General features: G+C 41.0%; 1 protein-coding gene across 1 annotated transcript; it reads right to left on the bottom strand.

Annotated features, from left to right (window-relative positions):
• Positions 1–17,780: 17,780 nt before the first annotated feature.
• On the bottom strand, positions 17,781–20,752 carry LOC147637597 (caffeoylshikimate esterase-like). Its single transcript, XM_086798913.1, has 8 exons — positions 20,496–20,752; positions 20,125–20,218; positions 19,887–19,919; positions 19,605–19,751; positions 19,269–19,399; positions 19,042–19,179; positions 18,862–18,960; positions 17,781–18,537 (listed from the first exon to the last, which is right to left on the bottom strand). The coding sequence occupies exons 1-8, from the start codon at positions 20,523–20,525 to the stop codon at positions 18,298–18,300; spliced, it is 912 nt and encodes a 303-aa protein (XP_086655039.1). The 5' UTR covers positions 20,526–20,752; the 3' UTR covers positions 17,781–18,297.
• Between the last annotated feature and the right edge of the window lie 412 nt (positions 20,753–21,164).

Here is a 21,164-nt window from a genome sequence, read left to right as displayed (position 1 = left end):
GCAAGGGAAGTTTTTCTAGGTTCGGTTTTGGAAGAATCGATGGATTATTCTCTTGTCCGGATATCCGTGGGTGAGGTCCCGAGTGTGGGACCCTGCCCCGTGCAAGAAGTGCTACTTCCACTGCTAGCACCCCTGAATTCATTGCGCGGTGGGGATAGGGATCTTACAGGCAGCTGGTATCAGAGCAATTTGGCTAAAGTGGATCAACTGAGAAGCCAAGAATGTCATAAGTTTATGAAGAAGCAGTAAAAGGTTGGAATTGTGTGATGAAACTCATATAAGTTGATATTCAAAATGAAATTCCTAAATTGATAATTAGGTCTTCAGATGGAAGTACTGCAATTATATGGAATCCCTAACTTGCTTGAGGCCTAGACATGATGGTATTTACCTTACAGTTCCAAGGATCGTGACTACCCGTATATACCGAGGGTATAACTGCAGCTCTTTACTGGAAGTATATACAAATAAATCTAATATCTTGAAATTATAAGATAAAATGCTATCCAGATGATGAATTGGAATGTGGTTGGTATGATTTTAAAATTCTGATTGAGAAGAACTGATGAGTTGAATTGGATTCTGATTGAAAAAAAAAATGATGATTCTTGAATTTTTGGTTGAAAAGCGATAAACTGAGCAAAACCACAATGAGGATGAATGGGACGAGTCCCTGTGTTGATGTTCGTAAAACTGAATGATGATAATGACTTCAGCAAATCACTATGAGATTAGTGGATTGTGTTGACAGATTGCTACTGTTAACTCTTGACCCAGTGGATCAAGTTAAGTGATGGCAAATTAAAAATCTATAAAATTGAAATCCCCCATGGAGTACTTTTGGCTAAAGCCAAGCGAGAGGCAAAGAAGGCAATGGCTATAGGACAGAAGATGACGAGGATGACAAGCTAGCAGGCCCGCTCTCAGTGTCGGACCATTTCAAAACCTATATTTTCTCTCGTTAAAGAGTTCAAGGATTGTTTTGCTTAGAAATACACGAAAATGAAGGGTGCAAACCAAGATGGTTCAACACACCATCTTGGGTGTAACCACCCAAGATGTTTCAACACACCATCCTGATTATGGAAGGATCGAGGTCGTCTAGGCAAAAATCATATTAGATGAATCCAAAATATGTGGCAATTGTAAAGGAGGGAATTGATAAACTCATCGCTGCAGATTTCATCTATGAGATTGAACACACAGATTGGCTTTCACCAATTGTGATTGTGCCAAAGAATAATGGAAAGCTAAGAGTATGTGTTGATCTAAAAAAGGTCAATGCAGCCACCAGGAAAGACCACTACTCATTTCAATACACAGAATATGTGTTAGAACGGGTTGTAGGCGAGGAAGCATATAGCTTCTTAGATGGGTTTTCAGGCTACAATCAGGTGTCCATAACACTAGAGGACCAACCCAAGACGACCTTCAACACAATGTGGGGGACCTATGCTTATAAGGTTATGCCTTTTGGCCTCATTAATGTCCCAGCAGCAACCTTCCAATGACTGATGTGCACAACCTCCAAAGCTACTTGCAAAAGTGACTGGAGGTATTCATTGACGATCCATGTGCACACTCACATTGACCACTTGGCTTGCTTAAGGAAGGTTTTTGAGAGATGTCAATTATATCGTATATCCTTAAATCCTTTAAAGTTTTGATTCTGGGTTAAGCACGGTATACTCTTAGGGCATATTGTGTCTAAGAATGGTATTTTCACTGATGAGAGAGCAAAGTGAAGTTGATCTTGGAATTACCCCCATCAAACTACAAGGGCATACAATGGTTTATGGGACACGTTGGGAATTATCGAGACGACGATTCATCATATTCTATGCTAAAATTTCTAGGCCATTGTATAGACTACTCATCGTCTTTGAATGGATTGAGGAAATTATAAGCTGAAGAAAGCAATGGCTAGTGCACCAATTCGGAGACCACCCAATTGGGATCTTGTATTCCATGTGTTTATCGATACATCAAATTTTGCTGTAAGATGTGTATTGGCGTAACTTGGGGAATTCAAATTGGATTACCCAGTTTGCTTTGCTAGTCGTCAACTGAATGATGCGGAGATAAATTGCACCATAACTAAGCATGAAGGGTTGGCTATAGTTTATGCTATAAAGAAATATTGACATTACTTATTGGCCAATAAGTTTGAATTCTTTGTTGATCACTAGGCCTTATTATATCTAGTGAATAAGCCTTGCACCACGGGGAGAATCACATGCTAGTTTCTTTTACACATGGAATTCAACTTTACGATCATGGTGAGAAAAGGAACACATGTTTTGGTGGACCATATGTCTAGAATGCCAAATGAAGAACTTGCAAACTGGCATTGACGCGATGACCTCCAAGATGCATGTCTTTTCAAAATTGATATGGTGCTTGAGTGGAGTGAGGAAATATTTGAATACCTAGCTCATGGTTTCCCACAAGATCAACCTTTGAATAAAGATAAGATGCATCGGCTTATTAATCTAGCTGCACCATATCAATTAATTGCGAGAGAACTATATAACCTAGTCAAAGACAATATAATTAGGAGATGTGTGCGAGAAGATGAGTTTGTCTCAGTGTTAGAAGAAGCACACTCAAAAATAGCCGGAGGACATTTTGCGGGAGAAGTTACAGCTCGCAAAGTGCTTTAGGCAGGACTCTAGTGGCCTACGTTATTTGGAGACGCCATAAAATTTGTGAAAAGATGCAAGGAATGTCGGTGGTTTACTATTCCACAAAAAAGGGACAAGATGCCACTCACTCTGTAATTGTGAGCCAACCCTTTGGGAAATGGGGTATTGATTTTGTTGGACCTATTAGTCCAACAACGCATTTGTCACACAAGCCCGTTATGTGATCGTGGCCATGTGCTATCTTGACTAAGACTTTAGAGGCCATTCACATGGATTGGGAACACAAGCTGATTGCAGCACTATGGGCCTATCGTACATCGTACAAGGTAGCAATGGGATACACTCCCTTTCATCTACCTTATGGCATCGATGTGGTAATGCCCGAGCCTGTGTATTGCAGTACAAGAAAGGCTCACAGAGAATGTGTTAACCAAGAGGTTGGTTGACCTAGAGAAACTCGATGAAACCTGGCTAATTACATCGCATGGGCTTATGGTCGAAAAACTACGGAGAAAACACTAGTTTGACCATAACCTGAAACACAAAGAACTGGAAACGAGGGACCTCGTCCTAATGTATGGTGTTAGAAGCACCAAGAAAAAGAACTGAAATACAGAGGGTTAAGGCCTTTTAGAGTGTCCGAAATCACCCCCCCTCAAGGGTCAGTCTGAATTGAAACCATTGATATGGGATATATCAATAGAAGTAAACTCAAAAAATATTATGGACCCCTAACCCAGGAAATGCTCACTTGTTATGCTGGCAAGAACCATGGAAGAGGAGATGATTCTTGGACAATGCTGGATTTGTGCCCAGCAACTGTCACATCCAATGGGCAAAATGAGAAGTACAACTCAATGATGGCAAACAAATCATAACCCTTCCATTATGGAGTCCATTGAATAAGGGAAATCAGGCTCTTACATACAACATGGAGTTGCCAATGGCAAGTAAAGCGGATGAATCAATAGAACAGGCATCCACATCAAAACATCATCCCCAGTCAAGAGCACCACAACAAAGGCAGCGAATGTATCCGGTCAGACAACAGTGGGTTCCCAGGTCCCAACTTCAAGCACAAGCATACTATGATAAGGACAAAAACCCATGGGTGTCAAAGTAGGAAAGCAAAGCTATAGGCAAGAGACAAGGGAAACACTCCAAGGAGAGGAAGCAAGTACGCCCGAACACCACTCGACATTAAAAAGCAGTGGGTCAGAAAAGACTTACTAGCGACACATGGCTATTATCAAGGTCATGCAAAGGTATGGGTACCAAAAACCAAAATAAGATCCAATGTGTCATGTACCTCCAAAAGAACAGAAGAAAGCCATAAACACATGCAAACTCAAGTCCTAGCTAAATCAGCTATCAAGGCAGTACCAAAATTGGAGAAAACCGCTCAACCAATCAAACAAAAGAGTGCAACCCCTCCAATATCACCCACAAAAGAGATCAAGTTGAGCCAAGTGGTGGAACAAGGTAATGTAGATGTGCACTCACATGCACATGAAACAAAACAGGTTCACTAGGATTCAATAGACATACCCACAAGATCCAAAGTACAAACTTGGTTCCCAAGGTAGTAAAAGGGAGGAGGACGACACGGAGTATCTTGCTCCAAGAAAAAATTCCAAATGGGTATAAGGTAAACGGGTGTGCCCAATTCATGCCGTGAAACATGTTCATATGTTTCATGTGTTCAAATATACTCCTCTGAATGCATTATGAATGGGCTTGGAATGTTTGAGCATATAGGAATCTATACGGTATCACCATTTTCATGCAAAAGGAACAAGGTAGTTCATGTTGTGAACCACTGCGAGCTGCTTCACGTTGTGAACTGCTTCGAGCTGTTTCACATCGTAAAACATCGTAAAACACTTCAAGCTAGTTCATGTCATGAACCGACTCATGCCAGTTCATGCTGTGTGAAACACTTTAAACTAGTTCACGTCATGAACCGACTCATGCCAGTTCACATCGTGAAACTGATGAAAAACAGGTAGAGGGAGAGGAGACACACACAGGAGTAAACCCTAATGTATATTGCAAACCCTAACCATAGAGGGAAGCCATCTCCCTTCTCACACAATGCATAAAGACATAATCCATAATACACAACTCACACTGTGTTGTGTCCACACACAGCTAACCCTAGCTAATGTCCACACACTATGACCAGCTGGACGCGGTCATTTATGTCTCACACATGCTGCTACCTAACATGCCAGCACATAGCACAGCTAGCACACGCTGACATCAAGCTTGAATCTCAATAGCTCCTCTCAAGCTCATGATGTACTGCCATAGATGAAGATGTAGATGAGCTTGGGCTATCAAAGCTCTCAACACTCCCCCTCAAGCTCATCCCACGTACTCCCAACATAGTACGGAAGTACTCAAACTTCTCCCTGTGCTAAGTGGCTTTGTAAAGATGTCGGCCACCTGCTCTTCAGTCTTCACATACTGCAAATCCACTGTACCATCCAACACTTTCTCTCTGACAAAGTGATAATGGACCTCTATGTGTTTGGTCCGCACATGAAATATTGGATTCTTGGCCAACTGTATGTTGCTCATGTTGTCACAATGAATGACAACCTTGCCATCAATAGGCTCACCCAAATCAGCCAAGAGACTCTTTAACCATACTCCTTCACATGTAGCAATGGCTGCACCTCGTATTCAGCCTCTGTACTAGATAAAGATAAAGCAATAGTAGGTTGCTTCTTGTTACTCCAACTCACCACTGCACTTCCAAATGTAAAGGCATAACCACTAGTGGACCTCCTGTCATACGAGCTACCTGCCCAATTTGCGTCTGTGTAGCCATGTATATCCAAGCCTTTACCATGCTCATAAAGAAGACCATAATGTGCAGTGGTCTTTACATACCACATAATGCGTCTCACTGCATCCAAATGAGGTTTTCTGGGGCTCTGCATAAATTGGCTTACTAGCCCCACAGCATAACTGAGATCCGGGCGTGTGATAGTCATGTAAATAAGGCTTCCAACCATCTTTCTATACATAGATGGATCATCCAACTCCACCAAAATCAGCCCGCAACTTCACATTCTGCTCCAAAGGTGTACTCATTGGCTTACACCCTGTCATCCCATATTTTGCCAACATAGCCAATGCATATTGGCGTTGCACTAACCATGTACCTGCATGGTCTTTGATCACTTCAATTCCAAGAAAATATCTCAATTCACCCAAGTCTTTCATGTCGAACTGCCCACTCAATGCCTTCTTGACATGCATAACATATGTAGCATGATCTCCTGTGACAATCAAGTCATCCACATAGATGACAAGTAGGACAATCCCATGATCTGTTTTCTTCACATAGAGTGAAGAATCTGCTGTAGAAACCTGAAATCCAAGGGATATAAGATATCAGCTCATCTTATCACTCCAAGCACGAGGTGCTTGCTTCAAACCATATAATGCTTTCTTTAATCTGCATACATGAGTGGGATACCTTGGGTGTACATATCCTTCTGGCTGTGCCATATAAACTTCCTCTTGTAGATCACCATTTAGAAATGCATTTTTCACATCCATTTGATGCATTTCCCAACCATTTGCTTTGCAACCATAGCAATGACTGCTCTCACTGTTCCCATCTTTGCCCACTGGACTAAATGTTTCATCATAGTCCAAGCCTTGGGTTTGTGCATAACCCTTAGCTACCAATCTTGCTTTATGGCGTTCAATGGAACCATCTGACTTGCATTTCACCTTGTAAACCCATTTGCAACCAATGACATTTTTGCCTTGTGGTAAGGCAACCAAATCCCATGTTTCATTATGAACCAAAGCGTCCATCTCAACATCCATTGCCTTCTCCCAGACATGTTTCCCAATAGCTTCTGTATAGCATGTAGGTTCCACATGCTTCACAAATGAGGTCATATATGCGTAATGCATAGCAAAATCACGATATGTCAACCTGTCAACTGGATACCTGACCCTTTGGGATCTCGGCAATGCATGCGGATCACTCTGAACACCTATCACTCTAGCATGTGGAGGCACATATCTATCCTGCCTTGCACCAAGTGTGCGTAAAACTGGAATGCCAAGTTCCTCATCCAAACTCTCTGAACTTGACGACTCATAACCTGTAATGCCAATTCCTTCAACCTTCTTCTTCCCTTTATCCATAGCACTACTGCCAGTGCTCACACTCTCATGTCTCAAGCGTCCTGACCATGGACGTATAGTGCTACTCTCAGACTCTGCTGGCCCAGACATAGAAATAGAACTTGCTTGTGGCAAGTTCACATGCACATCAGCATCAAGTGAATCAATGACACCCTCATCCTTTGCTTTGTACCAACTAGCAAGTTCATCAAACACCACATCTCGTGAGATAACCACTTGCCTAGTTTGTGGATTGAAACATTTATATGCCTTGCGATCCTATGCATATCCAACAAACACACACTTCTCTGCCTTAGGATCCAACTTCCTCCTTCTCTCATCGTCGCCAGGCACATGTACATAAGCTATGCAACCAAACACTTTGAGGTGTCCAATGTTTGGCCTAAAACCTGTAAGCCGCATCTCTGGCGTACTTCCATGTATGGCTGCTGTGGGTGTCTTATTAAGTATATACACTGCAGTGGCACATGCTTCTGCCCAATAATAATCTGGCATGCTCTTTTCATTGAGCATTGCCCTAGCCACTTCACAAATGACTCTATTCTTTCTCTCAGCAACACCATTTTGTTGAGGTGTGTACCTGCAAGTTATGCCATGCTTTCTCAACAAATGCTCAAAAGCATGTGAGGTGTATTACCACCTCCATCTGTCCTCAAACATTTTATCTAAGAGCCATATTGCTTCTCTGCAAAAGCTTTGAAATCCATAAACTTTCCCAACACTTCACTTTTCTCTCTGAGAAAGTGAATCCAAGTCATTCTGCTAAAATCATCAATGAATGTCACATAATATAAGCTGCCTTTAATGGATGGGTTTTGTGCAAGACCCCATACATCGCTATGAACTATCTCAAGTGGCCTGCTACTCATGTTGCCTTCTCTAGGAAACGGCAACCTCGCCTGCTTTCCAAACTGATAGGCATCACAAACATGCATATTCCCATCATACTTGAATCTAGGTAGCCCACTAACAATGCCTCTTTCCTGCATGTTCTTTAACCTTTGTATGTTCACATGCCCAATCCTTTTATGCCACATGTCAATGTCCTGTACCACATTTTGGCTTTTAGAGAACATGACTGATTTCAACTCAAGAATCCCAGTATCCAACTTAAATAACCTGCCTTCTTTCTTGCCTTTGGCAATGACTCTACATCCACCATTTTTGAAATCCTCAACGAAGCAACCATGCTCGTTACGAAACGAACCTGTAAACCCTGTTCCACCATTTGACCAACTGAGGCCAAACTTTTTGTAATAGAAGGCACATATAAGACATCTGCCATAGATTTTGTTTCACCATTGTGCATAACCAATGGTACACTTCCAACATGTGTGATAGCATGTTGGGTATCATCTCCTGTCTCCACATAGCCTTTCACATCCATAGGCTTCATATGCTCAAACCATTCGCCATGACAAGTCATATGGTTTGATGCTCCAGAGTCCATATACCAAGTGTCATCATTTTCACCATTCGACATCATAGATCCCACAACATGTTTCATGGCAAACAAGTGCTTTGCACTGCCATCATTACTGATTGATGCATAATTTCCACCATGTTGTGCTCTACCCCCTCTCAAATCATTTTGTTTGCGGAAACAATCACGTGCCATATCACCAAATTTTCCACAATAATGGCATTCCACATTTTGCATAGATATTTGTTGGCCTTGCCAATGTCCTCTACCACGAGGATTACCTCTGCCTCTCTGAGGTGTATATCCACGACCACCTCTAGCACCATATGTAGGCTGAAAATTCTGTTGTGGTGACCTATCCTGCCATCCACGACCATTACCATGGCCACGTGATGCAAATCTCCCCCTGCCTCTAAATCCTCTTTGTGAATAGAAAGCCTGATTTCTGCCATTATCATCATGGCTAGTAGATGCATCATGAAAGGAGTCACTGAGTTTGATTTCCTCAACAAGCAAGAGTGAAACCATCTCATCAAAATCTGGTACACCTGTACTCCGAACTGAGATGGATGTATCAAAAGACTTATACTCCTTGCCAAGACCACGCAAGGTAATGTCTACCAAATCATCATCAAGCATGGGGGCATTGATTGTTGCCAATGCATCTGCATACTTCTTTATCTCTTGTACATAAGCATGGATGCTCCTTCCTTTTCGTTTCACATTATGAATCTGTTGTCGCAAAACTGAGACTTGCGAGCACTAGTGTCTGTATCAAATAGCTTTACCAATGTATCCCATGCATCCTTGGGATTCTCAGCATCATGTATATATATGAGTATAGCATCCGAGATACATATAGACAGATAATGCAAAACTTTGTATGCTCTTTCTGACCATTGCTTATGAGCTATAACCTGTTGCTGTGTAGGTTATCGGGGTAGTTCCGGCTCTGGCTCCGCACACCTGTAATAAGATTCCAAAAACCTTTTTCCTTCAGAAAACTTTTGATCCTGTACTTGTATGCCTGGAAGTTCTTCCTATCCAATTTTTCACCCACAATTTGTACTGGGTTATCTGACAGATTTGCTCAATGCAATTGCACCTTCCGCACACGTCCAAACCTATAAACGAGCCTTCCTTAGCTCACCCACACTCTAATGAGTGTTCCAGATACTCCAAAGTACTCAACAAACTTCACTTTTGATGTAGAAAATCAAACTGATTGCATCCAAAATGAACTGGCATACGCAGTCCAAGGTACCCTGTTTTGGTGCGCTTTCCAAGGCTCCAAATTGCAATGTAGTGGTTCAATCAAGTGTGGATGACTTTCATTGACACGTAAACAAGCTCAATGTTGCATATCAACACCAACCAAGGTGCGTACATACCAATTTTGTCAGACCCCCTTCTAGTAGAATTGCTCTAATTTCTTCAATGCTTGTCCAAATTGGGAGACCAGGCATTCATTAGCTTAGCAATGATGTCCACTAACTCCATGTAAAAGGAATTAGACCAATTGTTTAAGATGAGAGAGTAATTAGTCGATTAATCACACTCTGTTTCACTAATCACAGTAGACAGCCTGTTTAATCAGCTCATTTCCAGCTCCATAATGCATAATTTCTTCAACCAACCATATAGCAACCTCCTGGGGTTTGTGTATTACACAATTGCTAAGCAAAGTTTGGATTTAATCAACCACACAAGTGGAATTTGGCCTCCACTTTATTAAAAGTATGAGAAAATGCTCTATTTCTGCTGTATGATCTGCGCCGCCTGCTCCTGAGGGGATTTGGGCTGATTGTAGTGTTAATTGAGAGTATATATGATTGCCTAACACACCAAGGCATGTGTACAACCCATCAATTGAGTAATTTTTACCAAAAACTAGCTCTAATTTCATCCACCAAGTGACTCTTTTTCTCTGTTTTGTGAGAGCTTCAAAAATAGTAATTTTTAATCATTCAAATGCATCATACTTGCTCCAAATTCACTGTAGGGCTTGCACATGAGTTGCCAATACATTAATCCTTGTCACATACATGTTTCTTTGTCAGATTTGCATCTATTTTCACAATACATCACTGCTTCCAAGCTCCAATGGAAAGCTTGCAAAAACCAGAATTTTGTTTTGGCTTTGGGCAACCCTAATTTGCCTTGTTTGTGCTTGAATCACCTGCAATCTGCTCAAGGGTGTTTAGTAGACCTTACCCGGTAGGCCAAGCTCTCAGATCTGATAGAAATCGGTGTGCTCCAAGCTTCATAGCATCAATGGCAAGCTTCACAGCTTTTCTTCACAGCTTCTTCTCCCTCTTCTCTCACTCACTCTCATAAACCCTAATAGAGAGCACCAGGCTCTGATACCATGATGAAAAACAGGTAGAGGGAGAGGAGACACACACACAGGAGCAAACCCTAATGTATATTGCAAACCCTAACCATAGAGGGAAGCCATCTCCCTTCTCACACAATGCATAAATCCATAATCCATAATACACAACTCACACTATGTGTTGTGTCCACACACAGCTAACCCTAGCTAATGTCCACACACTATGACCAGCTGGACGCGGTCATTTGTCTCACACATGCTGCTACCTAACATGCCAGCACATAGCACAGCTGGCACACGCCGCTGACATCGAGCTTGAATCTCAACAAAACGGTAAAAAATCATGTGCGTATCATATTTTGACACGTTTCATACCCAATCAAGATGGCCGCCGCGCCGGTGCTGACATCTAGATCATAAATACTTCACTTTTCCTTTTTCGTGCATCTTTCATTGCCTTTTTTTTTAGAGTTCTCCTCCGCCATCGCCTGAGTGCTTGCAAGCATCATCGACACTCCATTCGTCCCACACATCACCTTCGTCATCTGCTTGCGTGCGATCATCATTCTCAGGTAGGAGCTCTAAGCATGCCTATGGACGACTTCAATCGTGCTTATCAATCATGGTTATCAACTGTAGTTATGTGCACATATGATCATCATTCTCAGGTAGGAGCTCTAAGCATGCCTATGGACGACTTCAATCATGCTTATCAATCATGTATCAACTGTAGTTATGTGCACATGATCACTGGCCCTAAGGCTTACATCAACTTCTTTTTCTTTTTTAGCTTCCTATTGCATCATTTCCATAATCCCTTCTCACAAAACAACTTGGGGGGCTTATAATGTGAAACATCTGTTGTTTCACGATATCAAACCCGGCCTTGCTACTTCACGGAAAATAAACAAATGTCTTGCCTCCATCCACTAATGATAAATTAATCAAGGAATAGTTCACATCACTAAAACACTTCACAAACGTCTAGTCGTAAATCCCGGTCTGTTAGTTCACGTACTTCCATTTCACGGATCAAGCTAGTTCACGAGTTAACACTTCACGTGTTGACAGTTCACGGCTTGCTATTTCACGAGTTAACACTTCATGTGTTAACAGTTCATAGCAGCTTGCTATTTCACGAGTCAACACTTCACATGTTAACATTTCACGGGTTAAGACCTTTTCATGGGTTATGTCCTTTCACGGGTCAAGCCCTTTCATGGGTCAAGCCCATTCACGGGTCAAGCCATTTCATGGGTTACCATTTCACGGCCTAACACTTCACGAGTAACACTTCAAGTGTTAAGCTACTTCATGGATTAGCCCTTCATGGCTTAGCCAGTTCATGAACTAACATTTCACGATATAACACTTCATGCACTGCCAGTTCATGCATTAACACTTCATGCACTGTTGGTTCACGAACTTCCCCTACTGTTTCTGAAAAACACACTAACATCCATCCATCCCTTGTTGTTGATTGCTCACCACACTAACACACTTTCCATCATCCTCCATCACTTAGAAAATCACACACACACACACACACACACACACACAAAGGAGGGCTAACACATGTGCCACGAGCTCCTATCAATCGACATTGATTGATGCTATTTTTAAAATGTTACAAATGGCATCCTCCGAGGCCTTCGACTCGAAGTGTGAAGGGAACCTAGCCATCGTCACCCAAGCCAACGCAACAGGATCACCGGCCGTCAAAAGGAAGCGAGTGCAAAGGGGAACAAAGTTGACTTATCTAAGGCCATACGCATAGGATTTACAAGGGATAATGCTCCAGACAGTTATCCAGACCAATCAAGGTACAATCATCTTCTAGTACCACAGCCCGGAGTGCCTATGGATTCTCGAAGACATTGATGTGTGCTATAAGTTGGAGAAAGTGGGGCTAGGAAAGATGGCAGACGGTACTTCTCCGGACAATCAACCCATCATTATGTGCAAAATACATCAAGACCTACGACAAGAATAAAAAAAGGGGGACCATCGCAAAGCAGAAGACATACTCAAGAGAGTCTCCTTTAATTCCAATGGGTTTGAGTTTGAGAACATATGAGAGGAACCATATGGATCAAATGACCATGGAAGACATACTCAAGAGAGTCTCCCGTTCAATCACATGTGCACTCAGTGGATCAAATGACCATGGAAGACATACTCAACAGAGTCTCCTTTAATTCCAATGGGGTTGAGTATGAGAACATATGAGAGGAAGCATATGAAAGAGCCTATTGAGCGATGCCAATGCTCATGCAAATGAAACCAATGGACAGGTACAACAGGATTCTTCTCCACAGAATTGCCAAAGTACATGAGGAGAAATTCGATGATTGGGCATGGTACATGCACAAGGAAATGGAGAACTATATCCGGTCTCACCAATCCAAAGTATGTAACCCTACCCTTCTCATGCCATGCAGGTAACATCCCCATACCCGACGACACTCAGGAAGCAGAAATATCACAAGCCAAAGGAGAAAACAAGCCAACGGCAAACATTCCAGAGGAGCTGCAACAAGGACAAGCTGTCCTTAAAGAGACACAGGAGCTTATACAGGGCATTGCCAAGGGGGTCAAAGATAATAAGAAGAAAAGGAAGCCTAAAAAGATGAGGGGTAGCCTACAACAGGTGAAAGAGGAGACAAAGTGCCTGTATAGGAAGAAGTTGCCACTAGAGATTGCCTTGTATTAGGAGGCTCTTGAGGAACACCAACCAACACCAGGGGTAACCACTACAGAATAATTGGGAATGGAGAGCATGAACACAGTCCTTGAGTCAATAATACAAACACCACCTAGCAGCCCTGCCACCCTTGTGTTCAAAAACCTCTCACCATTATAGGATCTTCCCACTTCTGATGAGATAGGTGCCACACAAGCTCACGAGGAACAACCATTGCGACAAACAAATGAGGGTAACATGAATGAAGAGACCACATCCACACATCCAGAGGCTGCTCATCAAGAGAGGAACAAGAAGCAGATAAATTCAAGAGGACATAGGAAAACCCCAGCCCAAGCAAGTGAAGGAGATTAGACTTCCAAGGCATTCTAAGCACCATCTCCTTCCTAGATCGTCTACGTATACCAAAGGATGCAGTTACCTTTCTTTAAGAAACATGGAATGTCTTGAAAATTTTCTCCAACTCCAATTTCATGAAACAGATGGCACGGCCTCTTCGAGCTCCTAAATTTGGTCACAGGAACAAAGAGTGTGGTGATATCACCTTCTCACAACTCATCTATTGGATGACAGGCACAAAGAATTGTGGGAACAACTCAGAGACAAAATAGAGCAAGTGAAATCTCTTCAAAATCAATTAGTTGTCTGCTGCCACACATAAGGAGGTAATCATTTAGGGCTTAAAGGTAGCTGAAGAATAGGAAGCAAGGCTTCAAACATTGGATGGGCACAATCGGCTACTAACCCAGACCATAGTCAGAACAACCAAAGAAAACAATGAGCTTAAAGCGCAAGTTGATCAAGCGAAGGAGCAACTCCAAAAGGAATTTGCACACACCAAGGAAAAAGAAGTACAACACACACAATAGTTAAGGGAAGCCCATGCCATGTTCTAGGGTAAAGAAGAAGGGTACACTCAGAAGATCCAAGAGATCAAGGAAGCACTTGTTGCCTTGCAGCAGAAGGTGGAGAGCCTACAGGCAGAAAGAGAACAAATGAACAAGGCACACACAGAGAAGCTCCGAAACCTCAATGAGGTTATCAGCACCAAGACACAAGAGATGGATCAAATGTTGGTAAGCCACCAACAAGTGCTTGAACATGTGAATCAACAATTCCACAACACCCAAGTCTTGGCACAAGAGTGCTTGCAAGCAGGTCAATGAGGCTCAAGCTCAAACCATAGCCCATAGCATAACCAAAGATGAAGTTGACATACGATATACAGAGAGCTGTGGCTACTCGAGAGGTACGAGAGATAGCCATCTCAACACTCCTTAACGACAATGACTCCAAGATACATGAACTAGAATGAAGGTTTGCACTCCATGACCTCAAAGGGATGATCAATCCGATGAACTATGACAACTCATCAAGCAAGCTTCAGAGATAGGTTCGTTTGCCAGTGACTCCTCAGGCCCCTCCTCAAACTCTCACTTTGTTTTTAACTACACTAACCCTCTCTCTTGTTCAATATGAAATTAACCTAACCAATGACCTTAGTTTAGGAGACCTAACACTTATCCATCAAAATATGAAAAGATATGTAGATCCCACCTTAGTAATGGGAATCCTTAGAGGGGATCCTAGCCCAGCCGACATTTTCTTCTCGCTATTGCACCCAATAGTGCTCAACCTTCGTAGTTGGTGTCAAGTGCTGCAACAATTGGCCATCCTGGATGATAGTGTCGATAAACTCGACCAGTTCCTACCAGATGACATACCTTTAACACCGGCCAACTACGAAGGTGTTGCATGTAGCTACTAATGGGTAGTAAGCCAAGGGTGGATTGAAGTTTATAATACTCATCAACATCTAAATATCTTTGAATCAACATTATATCATCCATATGGTATTATTGAACTATATAAAAACATCCATAAACACCTGGAGATAATGCTCACCACTGTGGTCTATAATTTTGATAAAGAACATATTGAATATGTTCTTTATCAAATATAAACAATATCCCAATATAACCACATAATAAATCCTTGACCTCCAAGAATTTATGAAAACTAACAAGCCCACCCACCAACCTCCACCCGATTCAGGAGAAGGATAAGAAGAAACACTCGGATCCTCAACGTCTAGTACTTACCCTCCGTCTCGTGTATTAGATCCCTTTCATGGTTGACTTAGCCAAGCCCATAACTTCTTTTGGAGGGCAGGGAAGAGATCATGTTGTAATAGCTCAAAGATGATATCCCCCACTATACACACCAAGATTGTTGAGTACTGACACTACATGGGATATTATTGCTAGTATCATGTTGTGGTGTATCTAGAAGACAATATGCTTCGAGGACTTTGAGAATATTTAAGTTTATGACACCCAATGTATTTGTAGTGTATATGGAGTGACATTATTCAGACTGTTTTGGCCACTTTGGCTAAAAAAGTGTGAACGATTTACTTTAAGTTTACGACACCCAGTACTTGCAGTGTATATGGAGTGACATTGTTCACACTCTTTTGGACAAAAGAGTGTGAACGATGTCACTCCGTATACATTGTTCACACTCTTTTGTTGGTCTCTTGGGCCCTTATAACTAGCTTGCAAAGCTGAGCTTTGTAATGGATCTTTAGAAAAAGAGGTCTCAAAAGGTGGTCTACTTTGTATGCCACCTTTTGAGACCTTGTTTTGGGATATTCAAAAAATAGTTTTTTCGATACACAAATCTTTGACAACTTTTGAGGGGACAAAGAACCCAATGTTTTTGGTGAAATGTCTTAGGCTTAATGGGCTCCTTGCAATTCTCAACATCTCCCTAATGAATCTTCTTCCCTTAGTAGGATTACTAAGGATGAGATGTGTATGGAGCAAACACCAGGTTTCATGGTTCTCAATTCCAAAGCAAGGTGTGTAGGCGCTCTCTGCACTGTACCGATGAATTGATACTTATTTTGTGAGTTTTGGTCTATCTCACAATCATTTAGATTCAAACTTATATATCTTTTGTGAGAAAGGCATATATATGGTTTTTTTCCTCAGCACAAAAAGATCATATAAACATAGCAAGTGCTTATACTAAGTTTGAAATGATTCATCTCGGGCTTATGCATTGTTATTTAGGGATTGAGGTATAGGGGGATTGAGGCATATAGGGATTGCTTAGACTAATTTTGAAATGACTCATCTTGGGCTTATGCATTGTCATTTAGGGATTAAGGTATAGAGGGATTGAGGCTCACAGGGATTGAGGTATAGCAAAATCCAAGCAACATTTTCATCTCTTGATAAGAGTATAAAGATGAGATTCATGAAGGCAAATAGTACCCCAATGGAGATTTACCTAAAGTGGTCTATCAAAGATGCTCCGCACATTGTGGATGATATCTTATACAAATGCTGATTGGGATTTTGATATCTTTTTATGTAAAATGAGGCCATACATTGATTTTATTGTTGATTTTTAAAGCAAATTGTCTAAAAATCTAGAAGGCCATTACATGTGTGTTAAAACACATTCAAGATAATCATAAGTACAACATCACCTATGTTGTGAGCAAGATAATCAATGGCTAAGATTGAGCGGGTGATTTGGACACCAAACACTCAGTAAGAAGATAATATTTTTCTCTTGATTTAGAATGTATCCTTGCAATAGTAAAAACTAACCCATAGATAGACTCTCACAAACAAAGCTTGATTAAAAAGCAACTTTCTTTGCATCATGGGAGGAATTATGAGCAAGCACTGATATGAGTGTGGTATAAAAGAAACACACGATGCTATAATGTTAGTTTTGAAGGTCATTTCTTTGAATATTTTTGTTTCATGCTCACATGAAACACATTGAGATTCAATATCACATTGTGCATAAGATAATTATGCTCATGTTGAATTTTCTAATTATGCTTAGAAAGTTCAAGGTAGTCTACTAACCAATGACAAAGAATTATCTTACTGACATCTTCATGAAGGTTCTTGGTAGGAACTAAACGGAGAGGAATCTTCATCAACATGACATTCTACCACAAAGGTAGTTTATCTTCAAGTGTATATTGAGGAGGGGTGTTGAATATCAATGCTCGATGCTCATCTTAAAATATCTCGATGTGCCGACTAGTTCATGCGTGTCCAAACAGTCAAATGGTATAAGGATGGATTTGACAGATTTACCACATTGCCAAGTAGACTACATACTTGCGGTGAACATTACCCCCATAACAATCCACATAGACTTTGCTTATGGACACTTGATCGTGAGATTGTGGAAACCAAATGACAATTTTAGATGGGCTTGGAAGCCATAGCCCTAAAAGAACCTCATGTCATTATTGCTTGTACACCTTCAACCTCATGACATTATTGCTTGTACACCTTGCAGTGCCATCAACACTCTTGGTGAAACATAGGCCTCTAGGTGAATAAATTTGTTAGAATCAAATCATGCATACATAGAGGAGGGCATGAGTGCTTTGTGTGTAGATTCATAAAGCTTGTAAATTCATATAATCTTATTCACAGAGCTTCAAAAGGGGATCAAAAATCTATGTTAAACTTGTAGTGTATAGGATATATTTTAACTAGCTAGACTTGGGGACATGCAAGAGTGCCCCCCATGACTGCAAAATGGACTTGTTTACAAATGGATCTGTTTTACATGGTATTGCCACTTGTAAGTAGGTAATGGGGTGACTGAACTAAATTGAGTTCAATGGTTACAAATTAAAAAAAATTTAAGAAGAGATCAATAACACTCTCTCTGCCTTTCTATAACAAGTAGTTTACAAATACAAAACTCTCTTGCCATTGATCCATTGCCCCATCTTCAACCCCCCTCAATTGATCTCCCACTTTTTAGCTAACATCCCTGTACTCGTGCCCGTTGACCAAACCGACATCAAAGCCCATCTCTCATAAAGCTAGAAACTACTTCACAATACCAAGAAAAAATACAGAAAAACACTTGTTGGAAGCTGGAATAGGGGCAATTAGCTATGAATTTCACACATGTTGCATGATGGATGCCAACTTTTCAGGCCATACAACTTCTTCCCCCTTATCTAAACAATGGTATCCCTCCTCCCATAGGTTAAGCTTCGGTTGTCTAACCAAGTAATGATGTCTCGGAATACCATTTGTATGTTGTCATCTGGCTCACCAGAAGTTAGACCGTGCCACATGCCTGGATACAACTTCATCTCCTTGTCAAAGCTCAATGCTGAGCTATAGAGGGCTTTGCTAATGGAAGGATCTGTCACAATGTCGGCCTCTCCATGCAACACTAAGAAAGGTAATGTCACCTGCATCATAAATCTTCACACTAAGCAACAATGATACTCACTCTCTTTTTTTAAAGGGGGGGGGGGTGATGCTACTTGCATCATTTACTAGATCTTCACATTAAGCAAAGCAATAATGATATTCATTCTCTTTGCATGTGTGTGTGTGTGTGTGTGATGTCACTTGCATCATTTGCTAGATCTTCACACTAACTAAATCAACAATGATATTCATTCTCTCTGTATGCAGGGTGTGTGTGGGTGTGTGTGGGTGGGCGTGTGGGGTTTGGGTGTGTGTGTGTGTGTGTATGAGAGAGAGAGAGAGAGAGAGAGAGAGAGAGTCACCTCATCAAGTCTCTGCTCCAAATCCATGCTGACCTTGAGCATCTCTAGAGCCGTTTTGAGACGAGGTCTATCTTGGTAAATGTAAGGGTTGTGCCTTATCTGCAAAAACACCATTCATATTTTATCAAAAGTGAATGCTAGAGACCAATCTCGCAACTCAATATTTGCACGCATTCCTACCTCTTGTCTCTTCTTGGAATCTTTAAAGGCGGCCTCGATCACATCCTTGGTGGGCACTATCTTCCATGTAGGGAAGGCAGAGGTCAACTTTATCAAAATACTTTCGATAAGCGGATGTATTTTCGACTCCTTAGCTATCTGCCTCAATCAGCACTCTAGCCATTGTTAAACATGTAATTAAGATCAATAATTAATAATTAAGTTTGGCATGATGCCTAATATCTCACCTTGCACATGGGTGCCACAAGAACCGCTCCGTTCCAATTCATGGGTTCCCTTCTGTGGATGAGTAGAGCAACTGCACCTCCCATGGACTCCCCATACAGAAACCTTGGGAGGTTTTTGTACTCCTCCAACTCTATAGCCAAATAAGCTTAAAAATAAATAAATTGTATTTTTACATTTGTATCAATCCATTTTACATCCTCATAGCCCTCAAAGTAAAGCCCAATAATACTAATTTTAACTTGAAAATATAAAAGAAGAAACCTCAAACCAATTCTTTTAACTTTTAAGTCTTAATTGAACTCCCAATTGATGTAACTTCTTCGCATCAAGCTAACCTCTCACAGTTCTGAAGAATGACACACAGTCATTGACCATGTCATTGAAGCTTTTGATGTAGCATCTCTGGCCTTCCGATCTCCCATGGCCCTCATAGTCAATGCCAAACACTGCGTACCCGGCCTCCGCCAGTCTTAATCCAGTGCCTGTGTTGCAGGCAGCAGCATAGAATCACCACCATGGATGCTTACTACGTCTTTTGAAATAATAGTTGAAAAAGAAATGCAAAGATTATTGAGCTAGATTCTGAAAATAACTTAACAGGAGTAGAGATGGATTACCTTTCATGAAGATGCTGCACTCCATTCCATAGCCTGCAATTTCAATGGTCAGAGAAAATTATTTTGCAATTCTGAGTAGATTGCTTTAGATATATCAAATCAGGGAATACATATATATATAGATAGATAGATTAGGTGATTCTCTCTCTCTCTCTCTCTCTCTCTCTCTCTCTCTCTCTCACACACACACACACACACACACACACACACAATCTCACACAAAATCAAAGAAGACTACCATGGCATAGGAAAACAAGAGCTTTGGTTTTGAGCTGCACAGGCAGCCATCTGCAAGTGAAGAGTTTTGACCCTCTAGAGCTTAACACAAACTCCTGCGAATGCAAAAAAGATGAACACGCATTAATCCACACCTCGGACTGCACACCACGAGAATACAAGCCCATTAATCTGCAAAATAATTATAAAAAAAACATAATCCATATCTTAGATCGCCCAGAGGACATACTGAGAAAACCCATTAATTCAAATTGCAAGAAAAATACCCTAGATAACCCATTGATCAACAGAAAAATATAAAAGTAAAAAAATTAGTGCATTTTATGTTATAATGCAGCCTTTTTTTAATTTTAAAAAAAAATCCATACATACCTCATCATATTTGACAGCAGCTTCGCCCATCTACAATGGCGCAGAGAGAGGAGGATTAATTGGAAAACGAAGATAATTAGATGTGAGAAGGGTAGCAGATTAAGCGAGGGGGAGTGTTTATTTGGGTTGAATTAGGGTATAATTACGAGAGGTGATGAATGAAGAGAGACAGGACAAAAGCGTGCTGACAAGAGGGGGAGAAAGAGAGAGAGCAGCGAACTTAAGTTGAGAGAAAGCAGGAGGATTAAAACAGCTGCAAGCCTCCACACGGAAAGACGAAGCGCACGCACCGATCGGAGTTTTTCCAATATATAGATTTCCTAAAAATAAAAATAATAATAAAAAAGTCGGATTCTCATCAGTCTTTATTTTATTATTGTTTTTTCTAATTTTGACAGTTGACCGGCAATTTACTGATGAATTTGTTTGAAAGTCTTTATTTTATTATTGTTTTTTTCTAATTTTGACAGTTGACCGGCAATTTACTGATGATTTTGTTTAAAAGTACAGTACGTTCGATTTAATTAGCATTATCCAATTATCCAATGCATAATTGTCGCGCTTATCCATTAATTTTTTCAATTATCAATAAACTGCTGCTTTGTCACGGGATCTTTGTGCTTTTTCTGGTGACCTTGCAAAGGGGGTTGCTCTAAAATCGGTACATTT

This window comes from Cibotium barometz, chromosome 6, assembly GCF_041138505.1.
Source record: "Cibotium barometz isolate CiBa-2024 chromosome 6, ASM4113850v1, whole genome shotgun sequence".
NCBI lineage: Eukaryota > Viridiplantae > Streptophyta > Polypodiopsida > Cyatheales > Cibotiaceae > Cibotium > Cibotium barometz.
This window is presented reverse-complemented; position numbering and strand designations above follow the sequence as displayed.